Source organism: Athene noctua, chromosome 1, assembly GCF_965140245.1.
Source record: "Athene noctua chromosome 1, bAthNoc1.hap1.1, whole genome shotgun sequence".
Classification (NCBI taxonomy): Eukaryota; Metazoa; Chordata; class Aves; order Strigiformes; family Strigidae; genus Athene; species Athene noctua.
The window spans coordinates 94781817-94799087 of NC_134037.1; the positions used below are offsets into that span (position 1 = coordinate 94781817).

The window sequence follows — 17271 nt, forward strand, 5'->3', positions numbered from 1 at the left end:
ATGAGCTGCTCCATCAGCCTGTCAAGCTGACAGGCCTGTAATTTCCCGGATCATCCTTCTGACCCTTCTTATATATGGGCGTCACATTGGCCAATTTCCAATCAGTCGGGACCTCCCCCGTCAGCCAGGACTGCTGATAAGTGATAGAAAGTGGCTTGGTGAGCACCCCAGCCAGCTCCTTCAGCACCCTTGGGTGTATCCCATCTGGTCCCATAGACCTGTGTATGTCTATGTGATGCAGTAGGTCACTGATGGTCTCCTGGATTGTGGGGGGGTCGTTCTCCCAGTCTCTGTCTTCTGGCTGAGGAGGCTGGATTTCATCAATAGAACTAATCTTTTTATTAAAGACTGAGGCAAAGTAGGCATTAAGCACCTCAGTGATTCTCCTCATCACTTTTTACCATATTTCCTCCTGCATCTAGCAGAGGATGGAGGCTATCCCTGGACTTTCTTTTGCTACTGATACTTATAGAAACTTGTTTTTTTATCCTTGATTGCAGAGGCCAAATTAATTTCCAGTTGGGCTTTAGCCCTTCTGATTTCCACCCTGCATAGCCTCACAGCCTCTTTGTAATCACTGTGAGTGGCTAGCCCCTTCTTCCAAAGGCTGTAAACTCTCCTTTTCTCCCCGAGTTGCAGCTGAAGCTCCCTGTTCAGCCAGGGTGGTCTTCTCTGGCGTCGGCTTCTCTTAGAGCACCTGGGGACTGCCTGATCCTGAGCCATTAACACTTCCTTCTTAAAGAGCATCCAGCCTTCCTGGACCCCTATACCCTTCAGGACAGTCTCCCAGGGCATCCTTTCAAGCAGGCGCCTAAAAAAGACCAAGTCAGCCCTTCTGAAGTCAAGGATGTCAGTGTTTAGCTCTCTCCTGACCTCTCTAAGAATAGAGAACTCTATTATTTTATGATCGCTGTGCCCTAGTCAGCCTTCAACCTCCACATCATCCACCAGCCCTTCTCTGTTCACAAAGAGTAGATCCAGCAGGGCACCTTCTCTGGTCGGTTCACTCACCAGCTGCATCAGGAAGTTGTCTCCCACACATTCTAGGAATCTCCGGGACTGGTCTTGTTCTGCCGTGTTGTATTTCCAGCAGATGTCAGGGAAGTTAAAGTTGCCCACAAGAACAAGGGCAAGCGATCATGAGATTTCACCTAAGTGCCTATAAAATATATCGTCCATCTCTCTGTCCTGGTTGGGTGGCCTATAGTAGACTCCTACTACAACATCTGCCCTGTTGGCCTTCCCCCTGATTCTAGTGCAGACACTCAGCCCTGTCTTCACTACGTCTCTGCTCGAAGCAATCATAACAGTCTTTAACATACAGAGCCACCCCACCACTTCTCCTTCCCTGTCTGTCCCTCCTAAAGAGCTTGTAGCCATAAATTGGCACACTGTAGTCATGGGAGACATCCCACCATGTTTCTGTAATAGCAACAACATCATAATTCTCCTGCTTCATCATGGCTACAAGCTCCTCCTGTTTGTTACCCATGCTGTGTGCATTGGTATACATGCACTTCAGATGGGCGATGTTTTGCCCCCTTCCCCCTTCAAATCTAGTTTAAAGCTCTGTCAACGAGCCCAGCTAACTCCTGCCCCAAGATCCCCTTCCCTCTCCGGGACAGGTGCATTCCATCTAATGTCAAAAGGTCAGATGCCCTGTATATCAACCCATGATTGAAGAATCCAAAGCCCTGATGGTAACACCAGTCTTGGAGCCACCCATTCATCTGCTGAATTCTCCTGTAATCTTCCTCATCCATCCCCCCAACCAAAGAGACGGAGAAGAACACAATTTGTGCCCCCAACCCCTTAAGCAGTTTTCCCAAGGACCTGAAGTCTTTCTTCATTGCTTTAGGCCTTCTCCTGGTGATGTCATCACTACCTACCTGAAAAACCAGGCTCTTCCTCAGCCTCTTCTTCAGGCCTAGTAGGGAATTTGGACCAAGGAGGAAGAACTCAGCATAAAGCAACACCCAGTTCTCCATCACTTCTCTATCCACTGCATCAGAGTTCTGCTGCCAATCGCTTAATATCCTGCTCCGCTAACTGTCATCATTACCCCATTTTTCCATCCTTCACCCTTGATTGATCTTGATTCATCCGAGGAAGATGACGACAATGAAAACGTAACTGTTCAGAAAGAGGCTGAAAGGATGCTCAAACAAAAAGATTTATAGCAAACACTCAGTCTCGTAGATGAAGCAGCTGAGGTCAACAGATATTGAAGCAGTTTTTCCCATAAGAATTAATGTAACAAGGGGGGTGGTGCATACAGGAACTTAAGAAATGCATGCGATTTAAAAACACAGGATCAGTATATGTGGCATAGAGAAAGGAGAGGCAAGAACATTTTTTACTGTAAGCATTTTTGCTGTCACTCTCTGGATGGTTACCTCTTCATCATTGTCATCATCATCTTCAGATGAATCAAGGTAGATCAAATCAATCATGGGTGAAGGATGGAAAAACGACGATAGGTTCAGGCAGTTCATGAGATGAAATGGCTGAGGTCTTTCAGAACAGTGACTGGCTCAAAAAAGCTTGCTGCCAAATAGCCACCATCTGTGCCATCTGAAAGTCCTGTCTTCCCCCTCCATCCTTCACACTGCTACCTGTATGCATTTAAAATATGTGAATTTTATAAGTGCCTGTGTCCAACTCCTCCTCTATTAATTAATTATGAAAAAAATGCTTTATCTGTCTGAAATGCTGGGGTTTCAAGCCCAAGCCCCAAATTAAGGTTGACATATGGATGATTCCCACAGCCCTTCCCAAAGGGGGGTGAGTTTGTCTTTAGGCTTCCCTCCAGGGTGCGGCCGGCCGGGCAGGGAGAGCCATTGGGTAAATGAGCCCCAGGTGTCCCACTGAGGGATAAAAGCTGGGACCACTTGCAGGAAGGGGCAGTGTCTGTCTGTGAGGTGGATGCACTGTGCAGTTTCCTGCTGGGGAAGGACCTCCTGCCTCCCTGGAACTGGGCTCCAGTCAGGTCTGGCCTTTCTAAATGCAGGCTGTGTAGAGAGATTCAGTATGTGGCTGCCTTGGTCTTATGTATTTGGTTTGTTGACTCAGTTGTCTCCCGGCCTTTCTATGGGAAACTGCATTTCACCATTTATTCCACCCATTGTTGGTTGTGTGGTGTCACTGTTGGGGTCAGTGGGATTGATGTTGATTATGTATAATCTGATTGACTTGTTCGTACCCCCAGTGCTCACCCATGTACTGACCCTTTTGTATCAAATACAATTTGGTTATTGGTTCATCTTTATGCTGGCTGTGTCCTTTATGCTAGGCCTAATAGCTAGCAAAACACTGTCATAGGTTTTCATTAATGTATCTTCAGTGGGTTACTGCTTACAGAGAATCACCTCCCTACCCCTTATTTCCAAAACTCCTAATGACCTATGGAGATAGCAGAGGATTTGGCAGTCCCATTTCTTCAGGCCTGGATGGTATCACACATCTCAGAGAAGGGCATAGACTCGAGCCATGGAGGACTTTCTCTCCCATTGGGAACCTCAAGTCTTTTCTTTACGTTGTCACCATGTTTTCAGAGAAGCAACAGCAGCACACTGGGCTCACTGCTGAAGCAGATGCAGCCCTGCAGCTCTTGTCTTTCCCTGCATTAGGAAGAGCACTGTCACTTTCGACGGCCACAGGTGTTGTGGGCTCCCAGAAATCACTCTCCAGGGCTTGGAGCCTCCTCTGTAGCTGAGGGCACAGGATGGAGACCAGTGACAGAACTGGCAATCATTCAAGGACAGCAGCCTGCTCCCCTGACATTCCCATCTGGCTATCAGCTCTGTCCCATCTCCTCTGGACTTGGACCAGGAGAGGGAAATTTATTAACAGTCCCACTCACTGGGTAAATCTGCTCTGACATTCGATTTTCCAGGGTGCTTCTGAGGCTGACCTCAAACAGGGCCAGCACTACAGGAACCATTTGGAGGAGCAGTACCCCTGTAATGTGGGCACATGCCTGTCTCACAGAGACATTTTTTCATGTTGACTGAGTAAGGCTTCAGCTGCAGCAAAGGTGATATGCAGGACAACTTTGGAAGTACACACTCTGCTTCTCCTGATGCCTGGATTTCGGTCCAACAGATAAATGCCTGAAGCTGGTTCCAAAAAGTTTCTGTTCACATTCCTGACTCTTCTGGGGCAGAAAAAGTAAGGCTGTTACCTCCCTCATTCTTAGCCATTGTATCAAGATCAGAAAGCAGATCCTGGCCTGATTCAATCCATCAGCAATTATCAGCCCAAGGGGCGCTGGCAGCACACACTGTAATATGGCATCCTGCTCCTGCCAGTCTCTCTGTGATAGATAATAACACTACCCAGAATCAGATACCCCAGGTGAAAAGGACTTTTTAAACAAGTTTCAGCAATGTTTGCTGAGCCCTCCCACTGTGGTGGGAAAAGAGAAGATACAATTCTGGGTACAGCTTTGGAAAGAACCTGCATAGACTTAAATTTGGAAATATTTGTGGGTAAATCTGTGATAAAATCCAGAGATGATGGAAGACAGACTTCTCTATGCCCTGTTTGTAAGACTCAAGCTGGATTGGTGTACCCTGATCTGAATTGATCAGTGCAAAAATGGCAGAATAACAGACTAATAACAGATCATAAAAATCTTTAAAATGCTATAGAAAGTAGGAAAAGATGGGGGAAAACTTCATCTAGCAAGGCCTTTGAGGGGAAGCTTGTGATAGCATCCTGTAAACACCAGAGAAGATCAAATTATTCTGTACTCTCCATGCATGTATTGTCTATGGGAGTACAAACATGAACCAATTGGGTCAATGTAAGCAGAGACCTCAAAACAAGCAGCAATAAACCTTTTTATTCCTCACTGATTCCAGAAAAAAGTCTCATGGAAGATGACTGTGGGATGCAACTTTAGAAGTTAAAAAATGAATGACGATTAATATAGTTTTATGGGTCGTTGGCAGACAAACTGGGGTAGTGTTTGAGAAAGCAACAAGAAAAGCAACTATCTTGTCATAACATCCTCAGGCATTGGAAGGATTCTGGCTTGCTTCCACACGACAGACTAATTGAAGATGTAATACTATTCAAATGCAGCCCACATTAAGCAGATTAAGAACGCATTACCTGAAAGAGCTCAAAAAGAAATGGGTGCACGCACCACTGAGATCTCTCTAGTGAGAGAGAAGACCTTCTTTAAGGCGGCCTTACTAGTGAGATCTCATATGAACCTCTTAAACTGATGCTATTTCACATCTTCGTCAAGGTCGATGATCCAGCCAGCAGGTTGGCATAGATAAAGCCTATAAATGATAAAGTCCCCTATTCGGGCTGTGCAGCCAACGTCACACATAACCATCTTTGGTGTCTGAATGACCTTACATCCATCTGTAGCTGGGGTGACTGGACGCAGACTTTGGCATAGCTCTGAGATGTAGCTTGCTCTTTGCTTCCTTCCCTCCCACACAAAGGGAGTATCCTTAAGTGCCTATGTCAGGATAAGATACCAACATCTATAGAGGACAAAATACGCAGCAGTAAACAACATACTAGAGAGATACCTCACACAGAACAACTTGGTTTGCTTGATGGAACGGGCTTATGGTAACTGCATCCAATTTATCTTGGATAATGTAAAGGTCTAGAAAGAAAACTTGAGGAAAGAACACATTACTCTTGTTAGGAAAGAGATGACTCCAAGAGGAACCTGAGTTGATGTAACACAGTGAACATCAGCTTTCAGCTTGATTCTGTAGTCCAAAGATGGCCAAACTCTTGGATGATTAAGTCAAAGCTTAATAAATATATTGTGAGATGGGCATCACCTCTGCATCTGTATCAGTGAGATTGTTTTTGAAATTCTGTTTAATACAGGTGACCACGCTGCCAGAATGATGTTGAAAAAACCATAAGAGGGCTATAAAAATGAATCAAGGGCTGAAAAATATGCCTTGTGGTGAACAGCTAAAGAGACTCTTTATGGATTGCATACTGGAAAAAGGCTAAGAGATTACTTGTTCTGGTGTCTGAGACTACACAAGGAAGAGACTGCTGATAACAAATAGCTCTTTATGCAAGAAGACAAAGGCATAAACAGAGCTTGTAGTTAGAAACTGAAATGAGACAGGCTTAGATTAAGTCACATGACAACTGAACCATGAGTAAAAAAAAAAATGCTGGAACAACTTACTGAGGCATACACTGAATTCTCTGTCACTCAGTCTGTGAGTAGATGCTGCACTGAAAATGTACAAATAATCCAAGTTTAGATCCACAGAGGTAAACTCACCTTGTTTCTCAGCTCCACTAGTGAAAGAGAATATGCTCGGCATAGAAGTAACTCTCCTCTCTAGACAAAGAGCACAAAATGGTTAGAAAGATCCAAAGAGCTTTTACTTTATCATATTCATCAGGATGATGGAGTCCCAGGATTTTGGGTAGGCGGACTGGAGCACATAAGCTTCCCCACATGGTTTAAAAAAACCCCACACCACAAAGTCCAACCATTTTTCCTCCTGTAGGAACCTGTAGGTAGTTTTATTTGCATCTTTTCATTTATACATGTGAGTTTGTTCCTAGAAGGCTAATCAGAATGAAAACCTGACCATTTCCATGCATAAACTTGGACTTTTGCGAGGCCTCATTACAAGTCCAAGGGGAAGAGAAAAATCCCCAAGCCAGAAAACCTACTTGGAGTGTTGCTCTGTTATCCTCTGACCCTGCCAACGTCCACTATCTTCTCATCCTTTTGGATCCATTATTCTCTTTCCAGCAAACTACCTTAGATGGAGGGGTGCTCCCTTTCCCTCAAGCCCCAGTTCCCCATTTTACAGCATACCAGAATGTTGGATAAAGGGTCTGTATTATGCTGTATTATGTATAAGCTATGAACTGCTCAGAAAATCCCAGCAGACCCAGCACTATTAAGCTGATCTATATTGCATTAAGTTATTAGCCACTGTATTCTAGCGTATGATTAGGACAGTAAAATATCTCTTTGCAATCAGCACTTGGTAAGGAAAATCCCTGTTCAGTGCAAATGCCACTTTTATTTATTGTTCCCTTGACCTCAATCGCAGCCACTGATGGGAACCTCTGTTAGTTTTGGCACTCCAAACAATTCCTCTCATCAAATGCTTGGCTGAGTTGAGCCTAGTGTTGTAGAATATTTGTGACACATGAAATTTACAGCACCTGTTTCACTAGATGTGAGAGAAGGTCACAACAGATCAAGGGCCTACAAAGGGTCATCTGGAATGACCTTCAGTTGCCATTCTTTCTTTAGCCAGCAGGGATTTATCCGAGGTGTTTCTTCGCCACAGAAATGGAGCCATTTTCTGTCTCTTCTACATCCCATCCATGCCCTTGCAGCTTGGCAAACAAGCAAACAGTCTCAGAAGTCAGCTTCCTCCCAGTCAACAGTAATGAAAAATTTCCATGGTTTCCTGAGATCACACACGACCCTAGAAACCACGACTTCAAAATCATACAAAATGCAACATGTCTGCATGCAACTAGGAAATTTAAGCATGTCTGTCAATTCCTAGAACCAGTGATGGTGTTTCAGGTTCATCAAAGAAAACCAAGTGTTTTTACCTCAAGTCCTGGAGGCCAATTAAATTTGAATCAGCAGCAGAAGCTGAGATAAGATAGGAGTGTGTGCACACACATGATTATTTTTGTTTGCAATAGAGAAGCAAAGAGGAATGGAAATCAGGAACTATATGAAGTGAAATAGGGTTAGAGAGATGCATGTTGGAAATGTGATCTCCACTCATTGAAAAAACAGTTTCCTGGATTCAAGGAAAAAACAGTTTCTTTCTCAGAGACTGGCCCAAGTGGAAAAGCAGAAACTAGTAACTGAACAGTTTTTTCCCCACAGAAAGCTCCAAAAGGCCCCTACACCCTTCCTAAAAACTGAACCCTCAGCCTCTCAGTACAGTGTCCCAGCACAGAACTGGCAGCAGAAAGACCTGCTGGGGTGTAGAACCTGAGCTCCTTTGAAATTTAATTCAGATTCAGTTTCCCTATACAAGTGAATATAATTGGTGATGTTTCAGAGCTTGTAGTCAGGATGGTCACAACTCACCAGGATGCACAGTTTCCTGCTAGGGCTTCTGTTCATATCAGAAGTGACTCTGGGTCTTCCCTGCATAAGACCCCTCCTCAAAAGTGGCATCACTATTCAGTGCATTGCCACCACATGCCTGCCACAGTCCTTCAGTGGGACAAGAGAAAATAGCTCTGCTCTAGTACCAGGGTGCAGCGAATAGGTAAGGAATAGCAAGGGAGCCTACTCCTGCACCCTTATAGGTGCTGCTTGACATGGTTTATGGCCCAAAAATCATGGGAGAAAAGCAAAGACACAAGCACAATACCATGGCACCACATCGTGCTCTCTGGGAAAGAGGCCAGGGAAAAAGAGCCTCTGCTCCCCTGGCACAGGTCCTGTGTCAGGTCTGATGTCTTATGCTCCCCTGAAGGTGTGGACAGCTGTTTTCACGTCTCTGTGCCTCAGACTCTTGTGTAGAGGCTGAGAGTTATCATGAGAGAATTAATTGCTCTTTTGTCTGCTTGGTGTCTTCCTGGTTCCCCTAGTGAGTTCTGTTCTGTGGCATCTCTCTCCCCACTCAACATGCCTGTGTCCTGGTCACCGAGAGGCAGAATTTGGTAGGGACAGGGAATTCCCTCCTTCCCTGTCCTGTGACCCCAGTCTTAAAATATAAGAGCTCACAGCAGCTTTCTAACTCCCTCCATCTACCACCTCCCTTGCCCCGTGGCTTCTGACACCAGTGTTACCACATAGAGCGCATGCCTTCCCAAATCTACTTTGCTCAAGTGTCAGCTGCTAGACCATACATACAAACCTTCCCACCTCTTATCTCTCCTATCCCCAGTCTTTTCTCTTTCAAATATACCCACCACACACAACCGTACAAGCATGTACCATCTTCTCCTCTTCCTAACACATTCCCCACAAACTCAGATCCCAGTCCCATCCATCACCTCTGGCAGAGAATGTTCTGCTGCCTCCTGCTCCTGGATCCACAGCCCTGCCTTGGCCCAGTTCTCACATCCCCTGCATATGTACCGGCATTGTGCAGAGACCAAGAGAGAAAGTTTGGCAACAGCTGCTGTGCCAAGCTCATCTCTAACCTGCGGACTGGAGGTAAGTGCGTGGCAGAAGTACTCACCGTGTATGTTAGAGAGAAACCCGTGTTACATCTCCATGCAAACAGAAGCAAAGCCAGGAAACCTTCTCCCTCCAACCAGGTTGCCTCAATGCAGATTGGAGGTCTTTGATACAGGTGGTTTCACCTACAGCCTAAACCCAGACAACAACAGGGCTCAAAACCTAAATGGTTTCTTCAGAACAGCAGGATGGGAAGCACTGGGAAAGTGTCTGACAGTACTCTGGGAGCAGTATGTTCCTGTGGTTTAAAGACAAGGATCTTTGGCAAGATTCAAATATGCACAGCACAAAGTGATTGAGAGGATTCTGGAATTGGTTTTTTATCCCAAAAAGTTGATGCATAGCTAGGTCCTATAGAGAAAATAACTGCCATGGCAGGAAAACCTTAAAAGAAGTCTCTGAATAAGAATGGTACAAGACATGGTGTTCAGCCCTGAAAGGGCCACAGCAGGTGAGCAATCGTCCAAAGACAACTAAGACTGTCTGCCATCCACTGTGTCTGTACAGCTCTTGTCTCTCCTTTCCTGACAAAACTGTATAGCTTGGATGTCTCTCTCTCTCTCTAAAATTCAGTTGCTCTTCCTGCAGAATCTGGCCAAAAAGTGGGATAATGGCAGCTTATGGAAAGTGTATTTGTTTCTCCCAACAATATCCGAGAAATGGATTAGCTGATTTAAACCAGTTCTCTTCTGAACAAACAAATTCATCTCTCTAGGCGAGGAGCTCTCACACAAGCTTTTATTCAGCCTATCATTACAACCGCAGAGGTGTTTAGAGATGAGCAATGAGCTGCACAAAGGCTGAACAGCAGTGCAGGCACGCTGCAGTCTCACATAGCAGACCCAGGTCCCTTTTTTAAGGAGGGCTCCCACCTTTCTGATGCACGTATTTGGGTATCATCCTCTCCTGTTTCATGGTCGTTTACCCAGGGCACAGCGAGGAGGCCTCCTGGTACTTTGCATCTGACATGTAGTGCCACAGATTGAACATGCCAGCTTTGCAAAATCTGCTCCCCAGGCTCCACTGCTTCGGTGAATTCTCCCTGCCATCTGGGCCTTTTGCTTTATGTCTCAAGTCTCCTATATCTCCTGGCCACCACAGCGTGCAGACATGCTCCGTCAGACCAATTTCAGTCAAAGGGGTAAATCAGAAAAGCTCTCAGGGTGCAATGGAGACTTCCCAAGAAAATCTCTGTTAGTTGGTAGCACATGGGAAACTTCCCCACAAGGCAGCAAGCAGAGAAGAGACCAGGGTCCTGCAGAGCAAGGCCTAACTGCTACACACTGAGGGGAAAAATTCAGGCCAGCCAAATTTCATACAACCGCTTTATCCTGTGAAAGATGTTTTCCTTCAAAGCTGCATACACCTAATGCTACAAAAAAGCAGCACTGGGAGTCCTGGGGCTTTGTTCCACAAACATAAAGGCAGTCACAAAGAAGGTTTTAGCTAAGCATCCTTAGCCTGTCAGATTACCTGCCCCTCAATGCCACGAGGCTGGCAGGAGGGTAGGGCCAACAAGTCCTAGACAAACAGGAGCCATCCTCTTTTCAGCTACATTTGGTACAACCCCTCTTAAGACCCAATCTGAAACTGATGCAAGTGCTGTGACAGCCTTCCTCTGCCAGGCCCCAGGACCAATAGATGGTAATTGTTAAAACAAATCTGAGGCCAGCTAAGCCTCTGTGGTTGTTACTGTGCTCTGAACCGTGGCCATTTAGGTTTACAGCCATGACAGAGTAAAACTGATTCCTCCTTCAGCCTGTCCTTAGACTGACAACTCTAATTAGTTGTTAGCAGCCCAGGCATGGGGAAGCAGAGTGAACACTGTATCACTGAGGACGGGGCTATGTGCACAAACACAAGCTCTAAGCAACTTAATCCCAGACACAATACTGTAAGTGGAAAGTGTGTTGACTATCAGGAACAAAACTCTCTGCTCTTAACGAGGGGAACAGGGGGTTTCTGTGTATTGATAGAAACACAGAAATAACATGTATACTTTCAGTTTAGTTACACAAGCCTCTAAACAACAAATTAGGGGATAAACAGGGAGGATTTCCATCAAAGTGGAACCTAACAAACCAGGTCAGGCTTTGTTCAGACTGGTGGTTCGAGGTCATGCCCATGATTACAGATGATTTTCATCTTTTTACTAATGAAGATCTCCAGGTCTGCAAACACTGAACTTGCAGAAGGCACGGTTTTCCTGTAGCTTTGAATACAGACACACCTTTGCCAGAACATCAGTTTATTCTTAAGCTTCTGATGGTCTAAAATGAACCAGAAGATCCCAGAGCTCTGGCTGGTAGAAGAGCCTGAGGTTTCCTTCTCCTGGGAGCAAGACCTGTACCATGTAGAAAAGCAATACTGAAGCAGGAATGGAAGGGCAGGAAAGTCACAGCCACTGTAAGGGTAGAAATATCACCTTCTATCCCCAAGTTAGTTCCCAAGAACTGTGCTCCTCAGCTTGGAGGAGGGTGTCAGCATGAACTTCACTGATGAAAATAATAATAATAAAAAAAATTAAAAGTCACTATTAATAAATACACTCAGAATGAAACCAGTCAAGACTAAAACTCTTAGCAGATGGCTCCATACTCTAGCTCACATGACCAACCAGCAAGACAGATAAGCCAGCTCAGTCACAGATATGGGTCAGCTCTGGCCACAGACAGTCTCATTTCTCTTAGACTCCCGTCACATAGGCAGGGAGAGCTGCAGGGAGCTCTCAGGAGCCAAAAGCCCAGTCCTAGCCACTTTATAGAAACATCTCCATGCCAAGAGCACGTCTCAAGAGTGCTTTTAACGGAGCAGTTAATATCCAAGCTTATGTTTCAGAGGGGGCAGGGCACCAGCAAAGAGCACTGACATTGAGCTATGGCTTCAACAGTTGATCGAAACAGTTTAATGCATTTCCATTTCCAGTTGCGTGGATCCAGCAATGCTTCTTACTTATTTACAGTATCACCCCCTCCTCTCCTCCCTGCTCTTCTGTTTGCTACATAGATAACAGGGGAAATTGATGCTGACTACTGCCCGCCTGATGTACAGCATTGCCAATGGGTTCAGCAGGATTTTAAAGAGGAATGAGTCAACAACGTGTGACCAGGAATAACATTTGCCAGTGTGTGAGCTTGAATAGGAAAACATATCTGTGCCCACCTGAACATTAGTTTAAGTGACAAGGGCAACAGATGCCCCAGCAGGATGTATTGACTGCCTTCCAGGTCAGGGCAGAGCCAGACCTGCTGGTCACCAGCCCTATGGCAATGCCTATGTCTAGGACTATGCAATGGCTCCTGAAGTCCTGTTAACCATGTAACTGCCCCTCCAAAGACAATGTCAGTCTACTTTCCTGCTTACACCTAATATTCATTATGCTTTGAAGATAAAGCAAAATAATCCCCCTGCTGCTTAATGTGGCAAAATTCTACCTAAGGGCAATAAGTATAACCCCTTGGAGATCAATCTCAGATGATTGTGGATTATTATTTTTGATCCAGAAGGGGCCAAATTCACAAGTCATGTTATTCCAGGGAAGAAGACACTCAGGTTAATTCCTTTTCTAGTCTTTCTTCCTGCCAACAGCTCTCCTGCTGTGTGGCCCACAGATGAGAAACAGGATCATCTTTCAGACTTGACTATCTAAAACAAGGTCAGCCCCATGTAAATAAGCCTTCTTCCCTTCTTTGGGCACTTAGAGACAGAAAGACTCCTGCCAAAGACAAAAATGGCACCAACAAAAGTCTGCTTATCCAATGATCAGAATTTGGTGAACTAATTAACATATCTCAAGAAAGTTGGGTGCTCTGCTACCAGGCTTTGGTGGTTATCCAAGGAGGGAGAACCTATTCAGGTGATCAAGTAAGGGCCTGAGACAGCAAGCAGTGAGTGTTGTGAGGGAGGATGAACCTATCTGTGGGAAAACACTGGAGTAGATGTATCAAGGATCGGGTGTGATTAGACATGCAGGCTTGAGCTGGACTTTGACTAAGCTGTCCAAGAGTTTACGACATGCTGTTCAAAACTGACAAAGTAGCAAAACTGACACAATATCATTTAAGCGGGATAATGTTCTAGGATTGCAATTTACACCACACTGTTCTATGAGGCTCTAACAGAGTAAATGTAATATTCAGCATGAAAAGACAGTCATCTCAAAGGCCAGTTATAGCAACAGGTAGAGTTTAGAGTCACTACTAATCTTTATAATTAATAGAAATGCTATTTTGACCAGGCTTTTAGGACACATGGCTAATATATTCTTTGCCATTTGTTATTATGTACTTGCAAAATTTGTATCTAGGTAGCATTCTTTCCACTGACCCTCACATACACACTATCTTTCCTCCTTCCATACATATTGGCTCAAATGACACTTTGTATTCCAAAAACCAGAGCACTGCACATTTTCAAGCCCAGTGTGTGTTTTACAGCTTTACAGTATCTCATCTACACAGGGTGACCCAGCCCTGATTTTAAACCCAACTCTGCAGAGGATTCATTTTTTCTGCTGGGATTTTCTTGAGAGAGTACCTGGTTCTGAAAAAAGCCATGACAACAGCATCAGCAATAGCACTGGTATTATTAACAGCAGCGCTCTGCCCTTCCATTACTATTTCTATTTCAAGATTTCAAAGTGCTCTGTTTATTGTGCCCCACAAATCCTTGAAGAGATGGGTCAGTTTTATTCCTGTTTTGAAGATATGGAAAAAGATGATAAGACACTGCCACTCGAAGTGGCAGCCAGATAGATTCCTAGTTCTGACAAGCCCAATCTCTTGCTGTAACAGTATACAACATTTCTTCATCCTAACCGCAGAGCTATAAGGCTGCAAGGACTTTCATGAACTTATTAATCTTCCAGAGTTCTACAGTTCTGACCAAGATGTCCAGGGAACGGACCATCCAGCCTGTCAGAGAGCTGATGATAGACAATTACAACTCATAAGATAAAAGGAGAACAATTTCTGCTTGTAAAATACAAAAAAAAAAAAAAAAAAGCCCAAACACTTTGGGTTTTTTTTGACAGCTGACTTGTTCTTTTTGTCTTCTTATTCTCTTTCCACTACTGCAGTGCAGTTGGCAAAGCCTATTTCTTGGGCTAGTTTGTTACAATACAGCACTATATGCATGAGGGTGAGGGGAGGAAAAGGAAAGAAAAGAGAAACACAGAAACAGGTTCTGACATCTAATCAGATCTGCTGTATTGATTTTACAACTTTAGCTTTGGAGCAAATCAGAGAAACAACCACATTATCACCCAGGATTCGCTCTTCCCTTGAGTGAGCCAGTTCAAAAGGAGCTCACACCAACACATAAACAGGCACACCTACACACACACACACACACACACGCGTGCATGCCCATGTGGATCCACACCCCACCTAAGCGGCTCTCCAGTGGGATGCACAGGCTGGGGGAGGCGGGGGAAGCACTCATCACAGAGGCTGCAGGAGCCACACGATTCCCATTTCTGACAAGATGAGAATTCCGGAGCAAGCCACTAGCCTAATGAGCTACCCACACTGAAGAGCAGTGTTTCAATTAACCACTGCGGCCACAGCACCCACCTCCTTCCAGCTGCGATTCTTGCCCTACTTTCTTGGTTTGCAGTTTGTTTTTCCTGCTGATGGAAAGAGTAAATTGACAGCCGTGAAACCAAAGCCGCCTGCTCAGGCACAGAACAGGCAGTGCCACCATAATGTCCTTCCACAGTTTCCAGGCGGGAGGAGATAGCTCAGATGTACAAATGCTCAGTTCTGTCTACCCTTACTTGGAGCTGGGTGCTTAGTGATGAAGGGATGAGGGCTGTTTGGGTGGGCTGCTGCATGGACCATGCCACCATTACTTGGGTGAGATCACAATAAAGCATTGCTTGGCCTTGGGAAGAGCTATAAAAGAGTATGTTGAGTTGTTCTTCACACAGAAGTTCATTACATCTTTGACTTCTTGGGGGTCACATCAAAGCCTCTGACCCAGAAGAGCTTCTGGCTTGTGGCTACCATCTTGCTTGTGCGGGGAGTCATGCACTCCCCCTCCAGCCCAAGACTGAGGGCTGTGACCCCCTTCCAGACTACCCAGTAAACTCGACTTCAGCTCAGCACTGCTGCTTCCTTAGCGAGGACCACACAGCTATTAAACACCAACAACACCAACACCCAGCTGGGGACACACGCAGATTTGATGGTTCTTTGCTCCAGAGTGAGATTTTGCGGCATCTTCCATCAATCACCCTCTCTGCCATGTCCTGCCATGCCCCATATGCCTGACCCTGCCTGCCTTCCAAAACAGCTTAAACCAAGATGCACATTTCCACCTTGCTTAAGGGAAGCTTCTCTACACATACTTACCTGCATGGAAATCTGCACATATTCCCCTGTCCCCATTCTGTAATCTAATTCCTGCCACGCTCCTAAATGGACAGAGAGAATTTTAGAAGGGGATCTTCGAATACTCAAAGTACCTGCAGGATTTCGCACACTTCCGTTACTGCTGTGCTCCCAGCAGCTCATGTCTGTGAGTCTGGTTGGCTTCAGCAAGGTTATCCGCTCCGGTCTCACTTCTCTACTTCCCAGCGAGCAAGCCTGGGAGGAGTGTGGCAGCATGGCTAATGAAGGCTGCTGTGCTTTGCATGGAGGCTCGTCAGTCACAGCCCAGAGGCAGTGCGCCCAGGGTGCAAATTAACCTGCTCTTTATACATCCCACACCTGCCAGAGCTGTGCTGCTCAGCGGCCTCTGCAAGAGTTCATCAATCGCACTATCCCAATGAGATGAGGTCTACAGGGAGGACTACTCCTGCAGTTAGAGCTCCTTCCAGACCAAGCCATTTTACCTAGCTGCCTTCCCCTGGTCTGATTCAAAGTCTTGAAAGAGAAAGCACAGACCCCCACTTGTCAAAACACACCTCAACAGCATGGGAGCTGAGCATGCACTGAGAAGCCACTGCAGGGAAAGGGTGGAGACAGCCACACAACATGGACACCAGCAGCATCCCTCCCTCTACGTTCTCCTTTGTGCACAGATACCACCTTCAAGTGGAGCTGGGAGCACCACCCATCACTAAAATCACTCAATACACCACATGCTCAGAATCAGTTTTCTGTTACTCACAGCTTTATTGCATGGAAACCACCTGGGAGCATGCAGTCCCTGTTAGGGTCTGTCTAGCATTGCTTTTCAGGCAGAATGGTTCAGGCTTGTCCAGAAATGAAAGCTGGGACAACTATGCTGAAGAAACAGTTGTGGGCTGGAAATGGTCTAATCAACATCCATTTGCTACCTTTTGAGTGTTTTACTTTACAAACTTACTAACATGCCCTAAAGGTATTTTGCACATACGTAATGCACACAAACACACACCTGGTAAAGCTGCTGTTCTGCACTCATCCGCTGACAGGGAAATAGAAAGCACTGTATACAAATCACAGACAACATCTCTTCCTTCCACTTGCAACATGCTGGCCATGCAGTATCCTGCCCTTAGCCTTGTGTAGCCAAGACCAATTAAATATAAACTGTTCAAAGGTCCCCAGACAAGAGAGATGTGTCTGCTCAACCCAGTAAGAAAGGTCAACCCTGCTTAGCCCACAGGCTTTTGCGTACACAGGCATTCAGACAGGCGCTCCAGTACTGCATAGTTTATACTCACACTGCACATTGAGCTGCACCAGGGCTTCCCGGGGTCTGATGTTAAAGCCATTGTACCTGGCTGTCTGACACTTATAGGTCCCACTCATTTCTCGGCTCACGCTCTCCAGGCGCAGCTTCCCATCATACGTCTCCATTGTCATTGTCCCTGAAGGCATGGCGATTTCCTTATCTACCCGGGACCAGATGATGGGTGGCTTGGGCTTCCCACGAACCTCACACTGCAGCTCAGCCCGGGAGCCCTCCCGGACAGTGATTGTGGACTGACCCTTAGGGACGCTGATGGTTGGTGGCACTAGAAGAGAGACAAGAAGCGAACTGCTTTACAGTGAGTTTCCAGCAAGCAAGGAATAGTCTTGAGATGCTTGTATTCAAGTCACATCAACAGCCCTGAACTCCCAAGGTTTGCACTTGACACAGTGCAACTCCTATAGAAG

The 17271-nt window shown here is 45.6% G+C and overlaps 1 protein-coding gene across 4 annotated transcripts in view; it reads right to left on the reverse strand.

The window, feature by feature from the left end:
- MDGA1 (MAM domain containing glycosylphosphatidylinositol anchor 1) overlaps positions 1 to 17271 on the reverse strand; it is a 160873-nt gene that overhangs the window by 73917 nt on the left and 69685 nt on the right. For all 4 annotated transcript variants that reach the window (XM_074897020.1, XM_074897021.1, XM_074897019.1 and 1 more), the window contains exon 8: positions 16836 to 17129. In XM_074897020.1, the coding sequence (XP_074753121.1) occupies positions 16836 to 17129 (294 nt within the window). The remainder of the gene's footprint in view (positions 1 to 16835; positions 17130 to 17271) is intronic.